The sequence below is a fragment of the Argentina silus genome, assembly GCF_951799395.1.
Source record: "Argentina silus genome assembly, chromosome: X".
Lineage (NCBI taxonomy): Eukaryota > Metazoa > Chordata > Actinopteri > Argentiniformes > Argentinidae > Argentina > Argentina silus.
In genome coordinates, this window is record NC_139653.1 from 36885169 (window position 1) to 36910678 (window position 25510).

Sequence of the window (25510 nt, forward strand, 5' to 3'; positions counted from 1 at the left end):
TGTGTGTGTGTGTGTGTGTGTCCTTATTTGTGCCCCATCTCCCATAAGGGAGCCACTGTGGAGGAAAGAAAAACACTTTCAGAACAATAGAAAGAGTGAGAAAAAGAATGAAAAGAGCCATAGAGAGAGGAAGTGTACTGTGTGCAATCCTCGCTACTCTTCCCCTAGGTCTTCCCTGTGGGCTCTCATGTTTGTGCCTCCGATTTGATGGACTATGTTTTTGTTCGTCCTATTCCCCTGGCACGTCCTTAGCCACAATGCCACATGACTTTACATTTCTTTAACGCCGCCGAGAAGAAAAATGGCATTTGACAGTGCATATTTTTCACCTAAACTGCATTGCGGGCAGGGTAGGGTTGTGCTAGCTTTGTACATATTTATACTGTATAAATAAAGGTTGCTGTGACTAATAGCTGTGGAGTGTGTTTACTCTCACGACCATCTCTTCTCCTTGAGGTGCACTTTTCCATTGGATTGTCTTTTGTTGGAATTAAGTGAAACCTGTTCAGCCAGGTTCCAGGATGAGAATACAGTAGGAGGAACATAGAAACAAACAGTGCAGGTATTGATCTTTTAGTCAACGTTAGAGTGTCTATAGAGTACATACTGTAGAGTATCTTCTCACAGAGCTAATAGACACAGCTTTATCCACTGGCTGAAGACTCATCTACTATTCAGACTGCATCTTGGTTTTGCAACAATATCTTTCACAACCTAAAACTCTTAACATATTGTTCAGGGGGGTGTTTTACACTTAATTCCTTTACACAGAACTTCCTTTGAGCGATACTGGAAAATTATTTTTAACACTAATTCCTGTGTTATTGTTGTATGCATTGGTTTTAATAGAGTCTACATAAGAGCTTGACATGTGGATTTGTGATTGTTGCTTTGTTTGGCAGCCAACACAGCCAAGGTGTTTATCGAGGTGCAGGATGAGAACGACCACCCACCTGTCTTCACCAGACAGCTGTACATTGGCGGAGTAGCAGAAGATGCCAAGACATTCTCCTCTGTGCTGAAGATAGTGGTGAGAAAGCATTAGTAAAACACACTGTTAATGATACTCTGGGCAGGAAGACTGGAATGCAATAAGTTTGATACTCACTCTTAATGCTACTTTGTCTGTGAGTGTGATGACATAGCTCTCTGATAGTAAATTGTGGTACAGATGAGTGCAGACTGTCGGAAAGGGTAGCATTATGAGTTATAATCCATCAAGTTTATGTCGAGTAGCATTAACAGTAAAAACAATATATATATATGACATGAGATATGATATGAGATATGATATAATAATATATACTATAATTAACCTTTCTTTCTTAAAAGGTGAATCCAATGTTTTTCTTCTGTCTTCAACAATACACCAATGTCCACAGCATGGAATCAATACAGAATAGTACAGTGTATACAGCACAGACACTCTTGGTTGGAATGTGTTTTGTTTAGGGTTGTTTATGGTGCAGTAGCAGAGCTATTTGAATGCCTTGTTGAATGATTCATGGGTTGATGTGTATTGTAGTGCATTTGAATGCTACTATGTTCCAATGAATTGTGTCGGAAGTCAGGAGTGTGAAGGAGAGCTTACTAAAATCTAAAACCAAGATCATACTTGGAACATGGAATGTCCGCACCATGTATGAGACATCAAAGTGCCCTCTGCGAAATGAAAAAAATTCAAGCCATACTGTCAAAAGAGAAAGAGGAGGTAAGGGCCATACTGTCAAAAGAGAAAGAGGGGGTAAGGGCCATACTGTCAAAAGAGAAAGAGGGGATAAGGGCCATACTGAAAGGAAGAAGAGTACTAGAATGGGTACCAGTGAGTGAGCAAGAGGATTGGCATGAACAACTCCAGCTGGCCGTCTCCAAGCTACCCCAGCATGACATGCTCCTTATATTCGGCAATATTAATGCAAAAGTGGGATTTGACAACACCAACTTTGAGAGAGAAATGGGGACCCATGGCTGTGGTTAAATGAACTGAACGACTTGTCGGCCTCTGCATGAACAACAACTGCGACATTGGGGGTACAATCTTCCCACACAAAATCATACACAAGCTCAAGAAGTTGACCACTAACCAGATAGATAACTTCATCATCAATGGAAAATGGCACATGTCACGACAGAACCTGTGACATGTGCCTTACCGCAGGGCTTACCGCAGTGCAGATGCCTACAGTGGCCACTATGTCATTGCTGCTACCATCAAGCTCAAGCTAATGAGAGTGAGACCACAGGGAGGACACCAAAAACAACTGGATGTCGCAAAGCTAAAATGTCCAAAGAAAACCAAGGAGTTTGCTGTTGAGCTAAAAAAATCACTGCCTCTGGAACCATCATGAACACCTAGCTGGAGACAGCAGAAAAGGCCCTGGGTTTTAAGCAGAAAGGAAACAGAATGGATAATAGAGAGACACATGGCAGAGAAAAGAGGAAAGTAAACAATTGAAAGAGAAGTTATTGAACACCAAGAAATAAAGGAGTGCCAGGAGAGACAAGAGGGTCTTTGTGGAGGATTTGGCAAACAAAGCTGCAGCCAGGTGTGATATGAGCACCGTCTACAAGATCACAAAGAGTCTATACGGCAAAAATACAAGCCAGGCAACCCCTATCAAGGACCAAAATGGAAATTCTATCACAGTATCATCATGGGGAATGCAGTGTTATGCAGTGTCATCATGGGAAATGCCCTCTCTGTGTGGTTTCCTGTGCATTCTGGACTGAGACAGGGGTGCATCATTTCTCCCATCCTCTTCCTTACCACCATCAACTGGATCATGACCCAAACCACATCAGACAAATCCAGAGGCATCCAATGGACCCTGTATTCCCAGCTGGAAGATCTATACTATGACCTCACTGTCCTCTCAACCATTCACTCCCACCTGTAGGAGAAAACTGATAGACTAGTTAACTTTGCCAGACAGACAGGTCTCAACATCAACTCTTCTAAAACCCAAGTGATGTACATCAATGCCACCCCCCATGCACTTATCCTTGCAAATGATGCCACACTTGAGTTTGTAGATGATTTCACATACCAGGCCAGTCTCATCAGTAAAGACAACTGGATCTCAAAAGACATCAAGACAAGGATGGGGAAAGAGAGTGGAGCTTTTACTCAACTCCATCCCATTGGGAGGTCTAAGACAGTGGAGGAAGAGCTGGCAGCGATTAACTTCTCTTGGAACGAGGCACAACACGTTGCTAAGGACAGAAATAAGTGTAGGGAACTCACTGAGGCCCATAAGGGATGAACAGGATTAAGTAAGTAAGTTCTCTATAGCATAAAGAATGGATATTTGGGGTGTCATTTTGAGTTTTTTGTCAGAGAAAATATTCTATGGCAACTTCCCAGTTTGAAACTGACCGGTTTTAGAGATTATTATTCTCCTCTTCAGTCCTATAGCAGCTATTGTTAAACTATAGCCTAGTTATTATATGGGTGCTAGATGGCATAGGTGTGTACAGTCGTGCTTTCTGCCAATGTCTCATTTCAAATCAAATCAAATATATTTTGATATTGCTTGCTCTTTTACCCTCTTCTCCCTCCCTCCCTCCATCCCTCCCTCCCTCTCTCTGCTAGTACTGGGACCTAATAATCAATGTCACTGCAGACAGGCACTGTGAGAATTGATGCCAGTGTGAGCATGCAGGTCATAGTCACAATTTATCTGCCCTGCCTGTACCTGCTACTGCACCACAGAGACTGAAGTTATACCGCAAACTGAAGTAACTGCGCCAATAACTGCACCAATATCCTCCAGAGAAATATATGTTGGGGTTTGGTTGTTTGTTGGTGTTCATTATCAGTTCGTTATTGCATACAATATCTTTGTGTGTGTGTGTGTGTGTGTGTGTGTGTGTGTGTGTGTGTGTGTGTGTGTGTGTGTGTGTGTGTGTGTGTGTGTGTGTGTATTGATAGGCCACTGATGTGGACACAGGGAACTACAGTGCCATGGCATACAGGTTGATCATCCCTCCATCGACTGATGGACAGGACAGCTTTGTGATTGAGACGTACACAGGCATAATCAAGACAGCTATCATGTACCGCAATATGCGTAGGTCTTACTTCAGGTTTGAGGTCATCGCCACCGACGACTACGGAGAGGGCCTGAGCAGCAGTGCTGATGTGGTGGTGAGTGTTTGACATCTGTAACAACAATGCACACATGCCTTCACTTAAGCATGCACGCACGCACGCACACACACAAACACGCGCACACACACACACACACACACACACACACACACACACACAGACACACAATGCTGTAACAGTTTACAGCCAATCTGTAGTGATGGGTTTATTAGCTGATGTCAGTTTACCTTTACCTCAGTTATTCTTAATGCTGATTTATTCATTAGGAGTCTATTTGTACCCAAGTGAATTTTTGTAATGGTGAGCGTGCATGTATGTGTGTGTGTGTGCTCTTTGTTTGTGTCGCTGTCTGTGTACTACAGTGTATATACAGTATTTGTCAGCATACTCCTAATTCCCTGTTGTTTTCCGGGATGGCTGTCGGCAGGCTGATTCTGCGTCTCATCTCAGTGTGTCAGACTAACAAGCCTGTAATGAGACAGAATGCCGGTGTTGAATCTTGCCTGTATATGTGAGAGTAGCGGGTGCTTCACTGCACTGCTAGTTCATTTTCAAGGGGAAACTTCATGGGGGCTGCATGGGAGATTTGGCTGTAGAGCACAGAGGCTACCCCCCCCCTACACTTACTGTGCCATCAAAATTAAGTGCCATTAGATTTGCACATGGAACCAATACAAGCTGGCAATTAAGGGCCTTGACTTGGTCACCAAGAGGACACTGAGCATCAATGGACCAAATTTACATCTCATTCTATTTGTTTTGTCTCTCTCTCTCTCTCTCTCTCTCTCTCTCTCTCTCTCTCTCTCTCTCTCTCTCTCTCTCTTTCTCCCTTTTTCTCTCTCTCAGGTTTCAGTGGTCAATGCATTGGATATGCAGGTGGTGGTGTCCAATGTTCCACCCACTGTGGTAGAAGAGAATAAGGAGCAGCTCATTGCGTAAGTGTGAATCAGTGAATTTAAAATGCAACATTCAACGTAAACCCAGGGAGAACATTCCAAACAGTGCATCTAGAGAAGATGGTTGTTACAACAGGTTGATGAAATCAAGCATTGTGATTGGCCGAGAAGCATTCCATCCGTTCCAATGTTCACAATATCAGCACGGCTACCTCATCACTTTCACATGCAAAATGTATACATGAACACTCTTCAAGATATTTGAGGCTTTTTAAAATGTGTTTTTTTCTCTAATGAAAATGTTACTAGACCAGTGGAAGGATTCTGACAATAATGGATCATTTATGGTTGTTTTTTTTTCATCCTTATGCTGCTGTACTCATCAAAAACAGAATTGGTAGCTAGCTTTCATAATTCTTTCATTTTTTTTCAGTCATTGTTGTCCAACAACTGCAAAATCATTCAAACACAGTTGGCCTGCAACAACAAAATGCTAACTGACTAACTGGTAAAGAGTAAACTTCTACTGAGTTCGATGTCACGGTTAGCCATCTACCATTTTGTGGCTGCAGGCCAACTGTCTTTTAATGATTTTGCAGTGTGTTGGCTAAGTAGACTCAAACAGTGCTCTGAGAATTCATGGAAGGGAAAACAACTTGAACAAACAGAAGTTAGTACTTCTAATTCTTTTCAATGATTCCTATAGTGCAGCTTAGGACCACAAACGCAGAGCCTGTTCACTTTCTTTTCTTCTTGATGTTATTCCTCTTAATGTGCTATGCAAATCACTGATTACCCTTCCAGACACTCCAATCACCTGGTCTCACAGGTCTGAATTAGCTGATACAGACACAAAGTTACAGGCAGTCCAGCCCTCCAGTGCCAGTCTAGTTAGATTAATAATTAGTCTGTTCTAAAAGGAAATAAAGATTAGTAGTAGTCAGCCTTGATATTGATGTTTCCTCTTCTGTAACGCTCTTGGAAAACATTCCATTCATCATGTGTTTAGCTATTCATTGTGATGTCATGTGAAAGGCATCCAGTGCTAGCTCAGTCCTGGGGACATTCCACAGCCTGAGCCAAGCCTATTACATGAGTACTGTTTATCGGCCTCGGCAGCACTATGAGAGGGTCTCCTTTATTGGCTGCAATTTGAGGTGTCAATATTGGCAAGAGACTGAGGTGAAGAGACAAACTGCGGCCCGTTTTTCCAATCATTGCTGGAGTGGAGCACTTCAACATGTGTGGGTACACAGGGTATAGGGGGGCTCACCTGAAGGGTTTGCAAGCAAGGCGTTTCAGCTATGAATGTCATACTTTTTGAAAGGGTGACATACAGTAGCACATGCTTGTGAAGGAAATCAATGTGGACTATCTGATCAGAACGTCTTACTGAAACCAGCATGAGCTATGTCAGCATTTATAAGTTATTTATGACCAAAAACTACATTTTAAGTGAGAAATTATAGGTTATCAAAAGCTGCAAAAGACAGGAAATGACCACCCCCACCCATCACTTCACCTATTACTAACAAGGTTTCCTTTATTTCCTTATACTTTATTTCCATATATATATGACTAAAATAAAGGTCTGGTTATCATGGATAGCAGTGCCTACACCTGCTCTTTCACGGATAAGAGATGGATGGGATATCTATCTCAATTTTGTCGTATGGCATTATCGATGTTGTCTATGTCATGTGTGTCCCCTACCCCTCCCTCTCCCACAAGTACAGAATACAAACTAGTTTGGCATTTAGGCTAAGCCTCCTGTTTCTTTCTTATAATGGATTTGGACATGTTGATATTACACACAGAATGACAAATGGGATCTAATACTTTAAAACTCATATCTTGGAATGTAAATGTGCATTTGAAATCTCTAACTTGTGATACCATGTTACAAGAAACACATCTGAACAGGGACAGATATTTAAAGCTAAGACAGAGATGGGTTAATCAAGTATTTGCAGAGCTCATTGGCACTGACTGACAGTGCCTTCAGAAAGTATTCAGACCCCTTCACTTTTTCCACATTTTGTTGTGTTATAGACTCAATTTAAAATGGTTAAATTAAAAGAATTTGCCATCAATCCACACACAATACCCCAGAATGACAAAGCAAAAACACGTTTTTTGAAATTTCAGTAAGTATATTAAAATTGAAATACAGAAATACCTCATGTACATAAGTATACAGACACTTTGATGTGACACTCTTAAAATTAGCTAAAATGCAAAAATGTCACCAACAAGTCACTCAATAAGTTGAATTCAGTCCATCTTAATGCAAGGATAATAGTTCATGTAATTTTGGAATTAATACCTTTGTTTTTATAAGGTCTCTGATTTGCATAGGGATCAATTACACACTGTGTAGATTAGGAAACCAGCATGAGCTATGTCAGCATTACTTTGAATACTGAATACTTTCCGAAGACACTGTATATGCTTAGTCAATCCCGACTCTCGAGAATATACATTTTACTCTAAGGCCCATAATTCATGTTCACAAATAGACTATTTCTTATCAAGATCTCTCATAGAAAATGTGACTGACTCTCAGATTCATAGTATAATTATTTCAGACCATGCTCCCTTGTCAGTCATTGTCTCTATCGGTTAATAACCACCAAACTAGACAATGGAGAATAATTCTCTATTAAGAGATGCTAAATTTGTTTCTATAATGAAAGTGAAAGTCTGAATTTATTATTATGAATTTAAACTATGTTCCCTCTGTTCAAATAGAGTGGGAATCTTTTAAAGCAACATACAGAGGATGGATCATAAGCTGCTACTCAGCTAAAAAGAAAAAAATGCTTCAGATAAAAAACAATCTGTTGGCTGAATTTAAGATTTTACAACCACAACATATGCTGGACCCAAATAAACCCAGAATTAACTTTTCTTGATCATACCTACAAGCAATTTTGTATGTACAAGCAAATGTGCCTTGTTTCAATTACGTAGGAGATACTTTGAGTAAGGAGATCAAGCTGGCAAGATGTTAGCACTTAATCTCAAACAGCTGGAAAACAAACAATCAATCCCAGCCTTGCAATATCGTAATGGGTCCTTGGTTTGTGATCAAAAAATAATTAACTAAACTTTTAGAGAGTTTTACTCTTATTTTGTATAAATCCGAATGTCCTCCAAATAATAAAGACATGTACAATCTTTTTAAATAAATATCTCTCCCCACCCTTAGCGAAAATGACATGAAGGCAATGGAGGCACCTGTTCTGGAGACTGAAATTAATTCTGCTATTAGAGTCCTCTCAGCTGGTAAAACCCCAGATGATGGTAGTTATACTATAGAATTATACAAATGTTTCCAGAACACACTGTTCCCCCTCCTTGTTCTGCTATACAATGACATAATTGAAAATCAGTCAATGCCAATGAGCATGTGTTCTGCCACTATGTCTCTAATACCAAAGCCAGACAAAATAAACATCAGGTCACCAATCAATAAAATATTTGATGCAAATGGGCCAGGTCTCCTCAAAACTATTAGGGACAATATTAAGAAATGGACAGCCCTACCATTACCATTGTGGGGAAAAGCAGAGGTGATAACAATGAACAAACTCCCTAAACTATCGTATATTATATCGGCTACAGTATACCACTTCATTTCCCACAATATTGGTTTAAAGAGATAAAAAGTATATTTTCTGGGTTAGGGTTAGGGTTAAGGGCGGATTGGGTGTCCCAGATGTTTTTCTTTATTACTTGTCGTACAATGCAAGATACTAAATGGGCGAATAGCCGGTAGCTGGGATTGGCTTGAGGAGAAAATTGTGACAGAATGAATCTCCCTATCATCACTATGGTACTACCCTAAGTTGCATTGCAAAATAGATAACCCACTACTTGAATTTTCCTGTAATGTGGCAAAAACACTCCATAAAAGGTTAGCTATTAATGGAGCATCCGTCCCTTCATGTCCAATATGGAACATTCCCTTGTTTACCGCAGGTGGTAACACACTGGCCAATGGTGCCTGGCAACACCAAAACATCAAGCAGGTCAAGCAGATTGTAAGGGGCATCATACCATTCATACCATACCATGTATCTTGCACCATTCAGCCCATTTAGTATCTTGCATCATACCATTCAAGGAACTGGTAGCAGACTTTGGCCTGAATGATATAACTATGTTACCTTATCTACAGCTTAAGTCAATGTTGAAGTGCATATCTTCAAAGGCTATTGATTTAGGATCTAAAAATGTGTTAGACAACAAACTGAGGGATGCTGCTGCTGGGAGAGGAACGATCTCTGCCTTATATAAGCTGGTTGGCCTGTCCTTCCTGAACAGCAACATCCCTACTCAATTACACTGGGAACAGGACTCTCACTGTGATGCAATCTCGGAAAACACTAATTCAATATCACAATGTTTAAGGTATAAAATTATTCAAATGTGTTGGTATGGCTGCGGTGAGGTTGGTACACAAATGCATCTGTTTTGGAACTACATTTAACCTTAAGCCTATTAACCCAACAGTAAATGTAATTTATATACTTAACGTTGTTGAAGAAAGAGATTGTAAAAGATAAGGCAAAATAGTAAAATAACTAGCTATATTTCTAGATTAGATTGAATGGTGGCATCATATCGAGTTAGTATAATTGTAAAAGCAAATTTTTCGCTAGCACTAGTGTAGTATATTTTTCACTAGCACTAGTGTATTAGCTATCTTCCAAGTAGTTGTTTTTATCAATGAAAAGGCATTAGGACTATAGGAAACATGGGGTATTGAAGTATTATTTTGACAACATTTGCGTAATTCATCTTATAAAACAAATGTCTTGTTCATCTACAACTTGTTGCAAAGCGATTTAATGGCCGCCATGAACTCCCTGTAAGTTGCTCAATTCCAGTCTCCGTTAAGTTTAAATTTTAACTCCATGTAAAACCAATAGGACGTTTTTGGAGTTTAAAAAGTATAATAGATATCAGAAAGATTTTTACAGGGTTCATAATTTGGACACATTTTAACCACACATCCGTGACGCTGTGATGTTGACACCCGGAAGTCGGTGTTGTGTTTGTTGTGAGTCTGGGCAGGAGCTACTCAGTAGTCTCTGCTACCCTTCAGGCCATCGGTAAATCGCCCTACACCTGCCTTCCTTCGCACTCTGATTTCATATGTTGCCTATGGAATCAATCGCGTTTTGGAACTTTCACTGCGTTTGTACATTTTCCGATCAGCTTTCCGGTGTTGGATGTGCAGTGTTGTGGGGCAAGGCGCCAATTGGCCCGGTAGGCGTGCAGAGGCGGGGTACTCCTTGCAGATGTCTGCTCAATAAATCAATCTCTCTAGTGTGTTCAATCTGCTAGCTAGCAAACACAACAGTTACCAAATTCGTTCTAGCTAGTTATTTGCACTTTTAAACTGTTTGTTTTTCCGCTATGCCTCCGAGCTCACCGCCGGACACTCAGACCGGAGAAGGCTAGATGTGAGCCGAGGAGGATTAAATCAAGATGTTTGTATGCAACAACTGCACCCTGATTGCTGAAAAGTAGTCACACTTCATACTCAGATAAAGACCCTTAATGACCCTTTCAAACTGCAAATCTTTTCACCTCAACCCTGCCAGTCCAAACCCCCTCACTAGTGAAGCTGTGCCAGTCGGTCCCTCCTTACCCCCCCCGCCCCCCGCCACCACACTTTCAGCAGCTGATTCAGGTTAATGTTCCATTTTAATTCACCTTGATCTTAGTGCAGCCTTTGATCAACTCGATCATACCATTTTAATAAACCGCCTTAGATATTGTGCAGGGATTACAGAAACTGCCTTAAACTGGTTCTCCTCATAACTCTCAGGCAGACAGTTCTCTGTTGGTCTAGGAAAGTGTGTCTCTTCCTCATCCCAAGTGAAGTGAAATTTGGTGTGCCACAAGGCTCCATTTTAGGCCCAATTTTATTGGCATTACATGCTTCCAGTATGCCAGATTATCCGTAAACACAATATTTCCTTTTACTGTTATGCGGATGACACATTTAGATAGACGACACATTTAATATTTCCCATTAAACCCCATGATTCTCCCAGTTTAGCTTCTCTTAATGATTGCTTGAAAGATATTAGATGTTGGATGACTTTTTACAATTGAATGAGTAAATCTGAGGTAGTCATATTTGGTCCTCCTAGCTCCACGGTAACAATACAGGACAGTATTGGCTGTCTGCCTCCAAAGTGAAATCCTCAGCTCGAAACCGAGGGGTGATTGTACAAAACAGTTGTACAGTTATGTTTTTATCAGTTGAGAAACATTTCCAAAATACAGCCTTTCTTGTCATTTGCCGATCGAGAAAAAGTTATCCAAGCAATCATCTCATCTCGTTTAGATAATCTTACCAGTGCAAGCTCTTGTGGGTGAGTTTTACAGTCAACTTGCTGGACCTCGCTACTTCACTAGCATATAGGACATCCATCCATGACATTCACCATAGTTAGTTTTTCAGGGTTCAATTTTGATTGGCCCTTGGGTTACCTTATTTTAAAGTTCAGAGGGTTCTGCGTCCATTAGATCAATGTATTAAAAAATTAAAGAACTGTTTTTGACTGTTTTCTGAGCACTGTCAGACCAGCATTTCCCTCAGCCATTTCCCTTATTGTAATGCAGTAGTTTCAACATGAGATCGCGCCACCTAGTACAGCATATTAAAAGTTGAGGACTGCTGTTTTCTTTTACAAGTTCACGCTGTTAGTATGATCTCAGCCACATAGACTCATCAAACTTTCATAATAAGGGTGGGCAGAATCCTGTTTAATACACATTTTGACTTCGACCCCAAAATTCACGCTGTACCGGTTCCTGGTTTACATCCATGTTTGTATAAGTCGGTATGTATGCTCGTAAAATGCTATCTTGGCTTACAATATGGTTCAAGACTCTTTATATGTTTTGTGACAAATATGAAAAATAGCGTAAATAAGTTGTTGGTCAAATTAATAAATATAAAATTACAGCTTAACCATATTTAACCTGGTCTCCTTTGAATCATGGTACATATGCAAATAAGATAGGCCGACAAGCAAGGCCATATTTGGCCTTGAACAAATGAAGCCGAATCATCTCAGGTTTACTCTGATATTGTTACACAGAAAGTCTGAGGAACCAAACGACAGCACACAGAGAGGGTAGGATGAAGCCCGAAGGCATATTTAATGGTAAATAATAATAAGGAAAAGGGGAATGGGGACGAGTGGAGAATCCAGAGAGAGTAGTCCAGGGTCGGTCCAGGGTCGGCAGGAGAGCGGGTAGTCAGACAGGCAGTGGGTCGAGCAGGCGGACGGGTAGTCAGACAGGCAGTGGGTCGAGCAGGCGGATGGGTAGTCAGACAGGCAGTGGGTCGAGCAGGCGAGGAGGTCCAGTAACAGGTAAGAGGCTAGGTCTGTGGAAGGGTCGATGAGAGGAAACCAAGGAGACAGTACATTCTGGCACTGGAGTGAGGTCCGGGTAGGGTTCTTGTAGGGTACTGATTGGGGATGGGTTGCAGGTGTGCTAAAAGAAGATAGGGCGCAGGTGCGTTGCCAACTAGGGGCTGGGCGCTCCAGCGATGATCGCTGTGGCCTCGAGGTGGTGCCAGAGGGTTGGTTAGGGGGAGAGCCGTAACAGATATACCAGTAGCTAGGCTATGTCTGTTCTGGTCATTGCCGAACCGGGGCTTATTGATGAACGGCTGCCTATGCTAGCATATAACGGAGCAGTCAAAGGAAAGCCTACTAACCTGGCAAAGTATATATTGTTATTACTATATGTAATAACAATCAGCTTATTTTAAAACTGTTATCAGTCTTTGCTGTGAATAGTTGTGCCCCATAGCCTGCTTGGTTTTAGAGGGGCTGATTTTGACATAGAACTATTTAGTTCTGATTGAACTCTCTCCTTGTACTGCTTCTCCCAATACAGTTAATAGGCGCAGCCAGGACAAAAACTACCCCTAAAAGTGGCCACTTAATTGTCTACTACAAATAAACAGTTCAACATAGGTGTAATTTTTATGAATCTGCATACTTGGGAACGTGACTGGTATAGCAAGACCAAATTTGTTAAAAAAAAGCCTAGCAGGACACACCCAAACCACATACTCAACCTTTGTGTTTATTGACCTCAGTGAATATCGTAGCCAAGCACTGATACATCCATCCATTCACGCCTTTTGAAACTAAATAATCTCTCTGTGTCTGTGATTGTTGTGTGGACCAAGTTGTTTGTGTTTCCACAACTCCAGGATTTTAGAACGCTACGTTCAGGACCAGATCCCAGGGGCGAAGGTGGTGGTTGAGTCCATCGGGCCACGTCGTCATGGAGATGGGTATGAGCTGGAGGACTACACTAAATCAGACCTCATGGTATACGCCATTGACCCACTGACCAACAGAGCCATCTCACGACAGGAGCTCTTCAAGTGAGTGTGCCAACGCAATTACAAACAATCTTTATATTAATCTTTCTCAATCCATCAATCCATCATCAGCAGCCTGTCATGCTGCTGACCCATAGGTTGTTTCAACAGCCTTCTGGTGAAATGCCAGTGTTGCATTTTAGGCCCAATTTAGAGAGTGAAGGAGAGCCACTTATGTGAACCCAGGGTCCCCCTCTTACACAGCAGGTGAAACACTGTTCTACCACTAAGAGGCCATGTCCGCATGCTGTTATTTCACCACAGGGAAGTGTTTCCCAGGCTCTGAGAGCAGTGTTTCCCAGGGGATGTGTGTTAAAACAGCTCAAGACTCTGATCCACAGACCACTGACAGGGCTAAGGCCCAAACAGCCAAGACATCTTAGAATCTTAGATATACCAGAATCAGAATCAGAATCAGAATCAGAATCAGAATCAGAATTATTTTATTTGGCCAAGTATATTTGCACATACAGGAAATTGACTTGGTGAGGTTGGTGCATGGACATAAAAAAACAAAGAGCAAATATAATACATTTACAAAATAGCAAAATATTAAGAAAATAGCAATAACAAATGTACAAAAAAGAGCAGCAGAACAATACATCTTGTAGGCTGTGTGAGGCTAAGTGGCAATACTGCTAGAGGCTGTGAAATGGTTATGGGGCATGTACACTATAAATTAGAATAATTTTAAATAATTATAAATTACACTGTCAGTGCATTGTGTGTGTGATAGGGTGGGGGCGGGGTTGGAAGTCCCAGAGTCAGTGAGAGGCAGGGGGCTTGTTTGTGAGCCCCACTGCCATGGGGAAGAAACTGTTCAGGTGGCGCAAGGTTTTAGTCTTGATTGACCGGAATCTTTTGCCAGATGGAAGTCTCTGGAAGAGGTTGTGACCAGGATGGGAAGGGTCAGCTATGATCTTTCCTGCTCTCTTACTGGTCCTGGAGTGGAACAGGTCCAGGAGAGATGGCAGGTTGCAGCTGATGACCTTCTCGGCTGGCCGAATGATCCGCTGCAGTCTGCCTTTGTCCTTGGCAGTGGAGGCAGCGAACCAGACAGTGATTGATGAGCTGAGGATGGACTCAATGATGGCCGTGTAGAACTCGACCATCACTTTCTGCGGCATGTTGAATTTCTTCAGCTGCCGCAGGAAGAACATCCTCTGCTGGGCCTTCTTGATGGTGGAGGTGATGTTCTCCGCCCACCTGAGTTCCTTTGAAATTATTGTCCCCTCAGGGAGTTCTGTTTCTTTAACAGTTTGTTGACGTCTCTCTCTTGGATGGAGAGAGGTGTGATGGGGGGGGGGGGGGGGGGGGGGTGCTGTCTGGGTCCGTTGTGTAGGGGGGGGTAGTGTTTCTGTCCAGGCTGGGAAGAAGAGGTGTGATAGCTGTGGAGGGAGGTTGGTTGTGTGGGTCAGAGTCAGGACTGCTCCATTGTCTGTCGAATCTACAGTAGAACTCATTCAGGTCATTTGCAAGTCTGAGGTCATCCATAGAGTAGGGGGATTTGGATTTGCAGTCAGTGATCACTTTGAAGGCCTTTCCAGACTAACGAGGAGTCGTTGGCTGCAAATTGTTGTTCTAGCTTCTTTGAGTACTGCCGCCTGGCCTCCTTAATCTCCTTGCCAAACGTGTACTTAGCCAGTCTAAACCTTTCCTTGTCTCCACTCCTGAAAGCCCTCTCCTTCACCAAACAAAGCTGTTTGAGTCTTGCTGTGAACCAGGGCTTGTCATTGTTGTAACTCACCCTGGTGCGTGTTGGAATACATCTGTCCTCACAGAAGCTGATGTATGATGTCACAGACTCTGTGTATTCATCCAGGCTGTTGGAAGCAGTCTTAAAAATGTCCCAGTCTGTGGTGTTTAGGCAGTTACGCAGCTCCTCCACTGCCTCTCTGCTGCTCCAATTCTTAGATGTCCACACAGCACGTTTAGAAAGTTTTAGTTTCTGCCTGTATGCCGGGATCAGATGAATAAGAGCATGGTCAGATAGTCCCAGAGCCGCACGGGGAACCGCGTGATAAGCTCTGCTGATGGTGTTGTAACAGTGATCCAAAATCTTCTCCTCCCTGGTTGGGCATTTGATTAACTGTTTATATTTACGGAGTTTGTGAGTTAAGTTGCCCTTGTTAAAGTCCCCAAGGACAATAACTGAGGAATACGTGTTCACTCTCCTTCTCTCCACTCCTAATATTCGGTCGCCGAGTTGACGTTGAGCCACTTTCACATCAGCTTGCGGAGGGATGTAAACTCCAGCCAATATAAAAGAAGTGAATTCACGTGGAGAGTAAAACGGTCTGCAGGTGATGGAAAAATTATTCAGATTCAGGAGAACAAGTTTGCAAAATCACTTTCACGTTGTTGCACCAGCGTTGATTTATATAGAAACAGATCCCTCCACCTTTCGTTTTGCGTGAAGAAATCGGGTCGTTATCCGCCTGTAACAGCTGAAAGCCGGGCAGCTGTACAGCGGAGTCTGGTGTAGATTCCATCAGCCACGATTCTGTGAAACACAAAACAGAAGAGAGAGAAAAGTCTCTAGAAGACAAGTGTGTGGACATTTGAGAGGAGTATTCCCAGTAGAGGCGAGCGTAATCCTCTCTCCCTGAAGCGCACCAGAGCCCTGGCGCACTTGCCTCTCCATCTATGCCTCACTTCTTGGCCAAGGGCCAGAGCACCTTTGACCAGAATGTCCAGTAAATCCACAGATGAGACGAGAAAGTTGTGACATAAATCAAATGGTGTTGAGTCCCTGATGTTAAGTATCTCATCCCTCGTGAAAATGGTCTTAGTGGAATCACAATTAATGGAATTAAAGACTAAAAACAAACAAAGAAGTGTGCACCAACACACCGTGGCAGCCTAAGGAGGCGTCATCATAGATCGTAAGACTCGCTCTACAAGACTCGTCATGCATGGAAGTAAATCCCCACTGTGCACCCTTACACACTCTATTTTTCTATCCTTATCCCCCTCTCCCTTTGCCATATTTCCCTCACTCTTTGTTCTTTTCTGCTTCTAAACAAGATCTTGACACAATGCAAGTCTATTCTGTAAGTGACTTTGAGAGGGGTGTGTGTGTGTACGTGCGTGCGTGCGTGCGTGCGTGCGTGTGTGTATGGGCTGAGTTAATCTGTGCTACATTACTTCTGTGTCCTTGTGTGCTGGCTGCAATGATGCCTGTTTCCTAGTAATAATAATGTTTGTTATAAAGAAAGGGGATTCTTAAGCCGAGCCTCAGACTCTTATCACCAGTGGCAGCTTTGGAGAGAGCTGTCGTTAATTTAAAGATATATCGCTGCATTAATAAGACCGGCCCTCAGATACAATAGGAGGCTGTTGAGGAAGAGGCTAGCCATGAGTGGGAGAGGAAAATAACTTTTTGTTCATACTTGACAGTGTTGAGAGCTAATTGGAAGTTATATTTCTGTGCATCCTTTGTTAGCTCACAGAGAGAAGGAGAGGGATGGAACAAGAGAGAGGGAGATAGGGAGGGAGGAAGGAAGGTAGGGAGATTGAGAGAGAGGCAATGTTGTAGCATTATAATGTGTCCTTATTCCACCTTGAGGCTAATGCTCTGCTCTAAATGAGGGATCTTGTCCCCTGAGAGTGATCAGAGAGCAGCTAATGATCTTGGCCTCCATCCGTACACTCACAAAGAGAAAAAACGTGACATTAGTTTCTCGTGGATGAGCTGAGTTTCCCCTCTTCAGGATGCAAAGGGATTTGAACCTCTGTAACTGCTATACATACTGTAAACAAATATCATTATGATGATCATAAAGTGTTTAAAGAAAATTGAAGCATAATGCAGGAAAGTTTTAGATACAATAATAAAATACATCTTGCAAAATTATATAATGCATTGACATTGATGTTCTACTCTCCTACAACTTCTTATTTTAACTCTCAGTTTTTCCTTACTTGTATCCTTGTACCCATGTGTGTTTACTTTTATGAACTTGTACTCTCTGTGCTATGTAAATAGAATGTTTTTTTTAATAAAATGTATTGTATTACTGTGTGGTGTCTTTGGCCTCTAGTACAATATAAATGTACAATATAAATTAAAAAAAATATATTGTTATTATCATGTCGACAGGTTCCTGGACGGGAAGCTGCTGGACATCAATAAGGAGTTCCAGCCGTACCTGGGTCAGGGCGGGCGTATCCTGGAAATCCGGGACTCTGACATTGTAGCCAGCGTGAAGAAGGCTGCCCAAGCCGTGGGCTACACAGAGGGGGCGCTCCTCGCCCTCGCCATCATCATAATCCTCTGCTGTATCCCTGCCATCCTCATCGTCATGGTCACCTACAAACAGTGAGTGCACCATTGTTGTTGTCATAGCGATTCTGTATATGTGTGGCTTCTTGATTTGATGCAGAGAAGATGTACATGGTGCCAGGTATTCAGCTCAGCGCACTCTCTCTCTCTCTCTCTCTCCTTCTATAATTGGCCATGTACACAGTTGTGCTAATCCCCTTGTTCATGCACTGTGAAAGCAGATTAATTAACACTCGTTTGTGACAAATATCCAGTCAATTGTGATGCGTCATGGTTCCAATCCTCACCAACTCACACATACACACATACACACACACACACACATATACACACAAATGCGATAACAATATAGCTTATGGTACAGCTTTGGTATTCTATTTGTTTGTGATTGCTGCAGTCTGGGTAATGTTTACACACAACAGATGGCCCATAACAGTCATATTAGACTGTACACACATACAATACTGTCAGAACAGCTAGTATCTCAGGGTAGACATTAACCAAAAGGCCATCTTAGAAGAAATATGTGGGGTGTTTAAGATCATGATGTTGGATCATTCCAAGGCAAAGGTTTGTCTGGCCATAAAGACTATTATTAGAGAAGGAAGGCATTGTTGTCTGATAGCTATAGCTAAGGAGATACATTTCAGATAAAGGTTTGTCTTACCCCCCAAAGAAATATTATTTTGGGAGATGACTGGAAGGTATCTAAGCTCTGAAATGAAAATTGAGACACAGATGTAAAGGTTAGCCTTGCACAAAAAGGTCTATTAGGAGAAACAGCCCAGGGATGTGTAAGTGCTAACATTTGAATTATGCTACACATTTCAATAAAGGTTAGTCTTGCACAAAAAAAGGCTATTTCATGTGAAAGAGGTGCTGTCCATTGATGTTAATAACTGAGATAGAGCCTGACACGTACCACTTTACACTGACTACCCATCTACAGTATGAGACTGTAAGGCCCCCATTCATTAACTTGAGAGACCGTATATCAATAGTGTTTGAGTGTACCAGTAAAACTGTCACATTAAATTCAATCTCTAATTGATGTATTGGAGAACACTCTGGTGCCACAAAGATATCCAACCTCTCTTTGTTGGAATAATTGCAATTCTGTTGCAAATAAATAATGGTAAGACTAAAAGAAATAGAAAAAAATAAAAAGGCATCTTGAATTACAGATATCTGGCATGTTGCCTACGGACATAGCTGGAGAGAGTCTTGTACTGCATGAGAAATACATCTGAATTAGCCACCAAGGTCTCTTTTATTTTCAGTATTGAAGTAGGCAAAGATCTTTGATAGGGAGTGTTATCCAAAGCCTTGCTGTTATTTCAATATGTTGAAAAGAATGGCATTAATAATGCATATTGTTTCACCTAGTGGTGGTGCCTCCTTTCAGAAAGTACCCTTAACAACCTCCCAACATTAAAATTTAGTGGAGTTAGAGGCACACTGAGGCATCTTTCAATTCCCAATGTAATAATGTTTGTTATTGTGTTGTATTAACAAAATGGGAATTAACTAATTGTATAACAGAGGTTCTCTTGTGATCTATTCTCTCTGCTCCCCTCTCCTGTGCTGCTCGGAAAACCATTCATCAGATTCAAAGAGTAAGTTACTGTTCATACTGTATGAACATCCGTTCATGCTTTTGAGAATGTAAACATAGAAATATGGTTATTTTACATGTATTCATTATTGAATAGTAATTTAAATATGAATATGGGAAAATTACACACATGTAAGTATGAGCCATCTATGATGACAATGGCTTGCCTTCAGCTGTACAATTAACGTTAGAAAGATAAGATGTACTTGTGCTTTTTGAGCTAGAGTATGCCTCTTACTGTATTGAAGTTGAAGCACCAAAGAGATGTCCCCATGGGGACCAACTGACGAAAATGTTATGGAAACCAACTAGTTCAGCTGATGGACTCAAACTGATGCAACTTTATTGAAATTGCATAGGAGACAGGCAGAGTGTGCCAAAACTGCCAGGATTCAGATGGCTCTACCACCGGGTGGCAGATCTACTTCAGCGCCGACCGCTGCCAGCAACCACTATGAGGAGCTGGGGGACAGCAGCATGTGAGTAACCTTTGACCTCTTAGAATCTTTTCTCTTTCTCCAAACCAACCTATTGTCTCTTTTCAAACAGGTATGATACTGTATGCAGTTCATCTAAATGGATGATAAACTTTCTTGAGATACATGCACTTAAACACATGCTAATCTTGGCAACACTGCCTATTTGTAGGTATTTGAGTTGAATGTGTTATTCAGAGATGTCTTCCTGTGTCCGTCGACATTGCCTTTGTTCAGTCATCCAATCAATTCCTTGTTTAAAAATGGTCACAATCCGATCCTAAGAAGGGACTTTGTCTTTAAAGCCCACCATGTTGAGCTCATGTTCAGTACTGACAACTGATTCATTCCTCTCCTCCTGTGTTCAGCAGACGACCTGAGGTGTGTTTTGTCCTCTTACTAAACCTCCTGTGTATCACAGCTCAGCTAATGCCTAAGCTCTATGTCAATGTGTGCATTTCCAATTAGACAGTTTCAACATTACAACACCTTGTGTCAAGGTGAGAGCCTCGGTTTTGACTCATAAAAAGGAGACAGAGGTTTACTTGGGGATGGAAAGACACTGTCGACCGTCTCATCCTTTGTTGGTAATTATTTTTGTGGTGAACTACTTTTTTAATATTCCTGTAATGTTGCCGTATTGAATGCCTCAGTGGTTTGGTTTGTCCTCAATGTTTTGCCATTAACACAAACAAAGTCCCCTCCTTTCATGTTAGATATCATCCTAAATGTGCAATGAAATATTAATGTTTTTAGATTGAACTTGATTAAATTGAAACGGCACAATCAGTCCTAGTGGTAAATTGAGGGAACAGTAATTCTGATTTGATGCATTTTTAAACTGATGCCGCCTTCCGCTAACTTTATGGACGGTGCTAGAATAATGGACATTTAACGGTAAGCTGTTAAAGATCCTCTGCTCTGTAGTGTTTACAACAGCTGTTGACAAATACTCAGCAAGGAGCAGATGCTTTTAATTTCACAGCATTACAAGAGCCCTCTGAGGAATAGCAGCGAGGCACAGTGTAGTTTATTCTGGGTTTAATTTCTAGTCTGTGATAGAAACAAGGGGTAATGATCCCATAAAATACCCTTTTATGGCATTGTCACACTCTCCTAATGTAGGTGCTATGTGAGTGAGTGAGTGAGTGAGTGAGTGAGTGAGTTAGTATATGAGTAAGTGGTGTCTTGAACGACTGGTCACTTATCAGATTGGTCTCCACGAAGGTACTGTACATGCACAGGCCTGATGTTAAAGTATCTACAGTGTAGCCTGTGTGTGCATGTAAACATTAACTCATATACACACCAAATTAGACACACCAACAGTATGCAACACATGAAAACTGTTGTACTGTAATGTGCATATTCACTCCCTCGCTATATTCATCAATCAATTTGACCTTGAAACTTCATACTCCACATTTCTGCTGTCTGTTTAACATCTGTCTGTATCTGACTGTCTGTGTTTCATCTCATCTTCACTTCTATGCCCATCTATGGATTCAGACTGCAGTAAGTAGCACATATGCTCAACCTAGGATCAATTTCTTAGAACGTAACATAACACATATCAATAGCTCAGACACAGCTTTGCTTTGAATTAGCGCCTGGCTTGAATCATATTTATGAATTTAAATAAGATTATTGACATTTACTTAACATTTATAAAAGCAGTGAGATATTTGCATGCAATTACAGTAGTGACCATATGCAGTGCAGCAGTGTTTGAATTTTACTAGGTCTGGTTGCTGTAATGTGTAATGTAACACTTTATATTAATTTGCCCATATGCCTGTGTAGTATACTGTAATTATTGTTAGTAACAACACAATAACATGTTGTTTTATAGGAATTAGGTCATTTCATGGTATATGAAGTATGTGCTATTACTCTGAACAGTGAAGGAGCAATGCTTATTCTGCTTGTGTAATAACACAAACTGTTCTTATGCTATGAACTTACAAAGCAATTACCAATGTACTATGTGACAGCATGTTAATACAATGTTGTTTTGACTGCAATCATACTACACAGGTATTGCACAGATAAAGGCCCAACTTAATTTAAAGTGTGACCAGTAAGGATAAACATTGCTATAACAGCAGAGATAGATAAGACTATATAATTGTTTCTTTACTACAGGGGAATGCAATTTGGCATTCACCTGTTTAGAGAAAGAAAAGTAGAAAATTGAGGCTCCCTTTATGTAGAGGTAATGGCGCTTCAGTAGATGCATATAGACAATGTCCTCCCACAAACTTACCTGCCCTCTCCCATTATAAGCCATGATCCTGCTCAGCATGAACCTAATCTAAAGGTTACAAATGTAACCTAGGTTCTCTGACGGAGATGAGGGAGAACCCTCACTATGGGACACACACTCTTGTGTACCTTTCACTGAAGACCTCTATTCAATCACTCCTGCTACAGGCTGGTAAAATGAAAACCCCGCCTATCACCATCCCAATAAAGGGATATGGCAAGCACGCCACTTCATCCAGCGAACCACTCTTCATAAGCTCAGCGCAACAGGGGCAATGAGGTTAGGGTCGTCCTTCAGAGAACCTGGTTTACATTTGTAACCTTTAGTTCTCTTTCAGTCGACTCGGTTTGACCCCTCACTATGGGACCCTGCAAAATGCCCCAATTGCCTGGTCCAAACTGGAACCTGTACTGATACAAGAATGTACCCTTCTACATCTCACAGTCTCCAAACCAGCACTTAGCACAGTATGTGCCTAAGAGGGCGCAGTCACATCCAGGCCATAGAACCATTGGAAGATATGAGGAAAAGCCCAGCTCGCAGCAGCACATATCTCTGAAACAAAGACACTGTTGAATAGGGCCCAGGACACTGCCAACCCATGGGTGGAGTGTGCCCAGATCCCAGCAGGGGGCTGCAAAATAGAATTGTAAGCCTCAACAATTGCCCCCACAATCGAATGGGAGAGGCGCTGTGTAGACAAGTTGGGCGAACCACCTGCAGACAGACATTCAGTGCCATGTGTCTGACTGAGGTGAGGGAAGCTCTGAACGAGACCAAGTCCATGGTAAGACCTACGAATGTCACAGATTGGCTGGGAATGAACGTGTTTTTCGCATGATTCATCTGGAAGCCTGGGTCAAGCAGATGTAACAGCAGTAACACTGTGTGCACTGCTGCCTGTGCCTCAGAATCCACATATACAGTCAATATAGGGGAGGATCCGAATGCCTCTCCCCAAAGGGGCCAGGGACAGACCGAATGACTGGTACTCGTAAGATATTCCCAAGTGGGTGAATCTGTCAAACTTCGATGTGGAAATAGGCATCTTTGAGGTTGTGGCTTCTAACAGGGCCTTGTGCATGAGCATGCAAAACCGATAGGTCCGCAGGTGGTTGTTGAGGTGCCGTAGGTCCAGTATGGAGCGTGTACCCCCCTTTCTTTGGAACCACAAAGTAATCAAATCTAAAATCTAAAATCTAATGTCGAGCTGAACCGCAGGGTTCCAGTAGAGACAACCTAATGTCCCAGGAGAATCATAGCATTCCTGGTGGAACAAGTATTCACCGCTCTGGCCTTTTTCCAAATGTTGTTGTATTACAATCAGGCTTTAAAATCTATTTAATGTTGTAGTTTTTTTTTCACATTTTTGCATTTCAGCTAATTTTAAGAGTGTCATAGTAAAGGGCAGGGGGCACTTATTGACTCAAGACATTTCAGATTTTCATCTCTATATCTATATATATTTTTAACAATAAATTAAATCTATTTGAAAGTCAGGTTGTAACACAACAAAATGAGTGAAGAGTTGAAAGGATGAAATGGCGTGCTTGCCACGTCCCTTTATTGGGACAGGTGATAGGCAGGATTATTACTTGCAAGCATCAATGGCCCGTACCAAGTGTGATTGAATAGGGGTCTTCAGCGAAACGTACACTAGAGTGTGTGTCCCATAGTGAGGTGTTGAACCGAGTCAACTGAAAACGAACACTGTTTACTGTTCTCTTTTCCATTAACTTCAGATCATAGCCTCTCAGTATAATTGCTATGATCGGACTAATGCACAGGGATAGGTGTTGGGCTAATTCAGAAAGTACAGTATCACTTGTCCATATTTTGTGGCTTATTACGATACAGAATAGAAAGGCTGTCTGTGACTATGCTTTTATTACATCAGTTATATTGATGTATACACACTTAGCTTAAACTGATACTTAGCAGATGCCTTGGCTCCTCCCCAGGTATCTTCATCAAGCCAAATGCTCTTCCCAAACTTCATTTATACCCAGTATTTTTATTTAAACTCACTCTTCTGTAAACAAAAACATGACCTCTTCTACCCTGTTGCAGAGTCCTTTTGAAATATTCATAATTTTAAACTACATTCATGATACTAAGAGTCAAAATGAGTGAAGGATAATGGAATATCTGGGCCTATCATCTCCCTCTTTTTATCACCTCCCTGTTTTATACACATCCTCCCTCTCCTCTACCTCCTTACCCTTTATCCTTCCTTCAACTTTGTTTCAAGCATTTTTCTTCTCCACCTCTATCTCTTAATGGTGCAGGGCTAAAAAGTCTGTCATCGAGGAAGCCAACCGTCAGAGACTACTTAGCACCTTCGCCTGTCGTGCCCTTGCTGCCCGCGGCAACGGAGCACTGCACAGCAACCTGCCCAAGTCAGAGAGCAACGTGACCTTCCTGTCGGACTGCCGCCCGCTGACCACAACCAACCCCCTCTACCACGATGAGGATGACGGACCTCTCAGCAGCCCCGATGCCTATGTGGGGTTGGGCGCGTCTCAGAGGGGGTTCCCCTTCTCCCCATCCCTCTCTGGAGGCTCAGGCTATGCCTGGACCATGCCCTCCCGTATCCATGGAGGGGTGGTGGAGTACGAGACCCTGAGGAGACAGGCTCTTCTGGATCCCACCCAGTGGGAGCTAGAGCTGCTCCAAGCCAGCCTGAGGGAAGGGCTGGAGGGCTACAATGCTCTGAGCAGATGCAGTGCAGAGACTAAGCTGTCGGTCAGGGAGCAGGCCAGGCAGTTTGAGCAGCAGGCATTCCAGGAGAGGACCACCAGGCAGGGGGGGCGGGACTCCCGGGGCTCCCTGTCCCCCGTGCTGAGGGAAAGGGGCAGCATTGACATGCTGGAGCTAAGCCATGAGACCCTGCTCTCCATCTTGGACTGCCCCTACAGCCCCATGTTGGTGGGAAGGGACGTGCCTCCCCGCATCATCATAACCCAGGGGGAGGACTCACCACCCTTGGCCCAGAGGCCCACGCCACCAGTCCTGAGGAAGTTCAGCTCCAGCATCTCCAGCTACATGACTGTGGAGCCCTGTGAGATCACCCTGGAGATCATCCCAGACCCACCAGAGAACCCCCCTCCGCCACCTCCTAGTCCCAATGTTCCCCCACCTCCTCCCCCACCGCCTCCCCCTCTCTCATCTCCTCCCTCCTCTCCTCCACCTGCACCCTTTCACCACCGTGACCACAATAAATCTCCCCCACTCACTACTCCACCCATCACAAAGCGTGCCGCTCCCCCTCCTCCCCCACCGCTCCCATCCCCGTCGTCTCCTGCCAGGGATCGGCCACGCTCTGTTCAGTTTGTCCCAACCTTTCTGCCGCCCGTGTCCTCGCTCCGCCCTGTTTCCTCCCGTGCTACTCCACTTCCTCCTCCCCCACCACCCGACGACGGCATGAAGA

General features: G+C 42.6%; 1 protein-coding gene across 1 annotated transcript in view; it reads left to right on the top strand.

The window, feature by feature from the left end:
• LOC310823252 (protocadherin-15-like) overlaps positions 1 to 25510 on the top strand; it is a gene marked incomplete at both ends in the record, with an annotated part of 133145 nt that overhangs the window by 95812 nt on the left and 11823 nt on the right. Inside the window, 6 exons of the mRNA XM_083696054.1 lie at positions 903 to 1030; positions 3932 to 4147; positions 4958 to 5046; positions 13265 to 13441; positions 17541 to 17759; positions 19698 to 19817. Coding sequence (XP_083552180.1) covers positions 903 to 1030; positions 3932 to 4147; positions 4958 to 5046; positions 13265 to 13441; positions 17541 to 17759; positions 19698 to 19817 — 949 coding nt within the window. The remainder of the gene's footprint in view (positions 1 to 902; positions 1031 to 3931; positions 4148 to 4957; positions 5047 to 13264; positions 13442 to 17540; positions 17760 to 19697; positions 19818 to 25510) is intronic.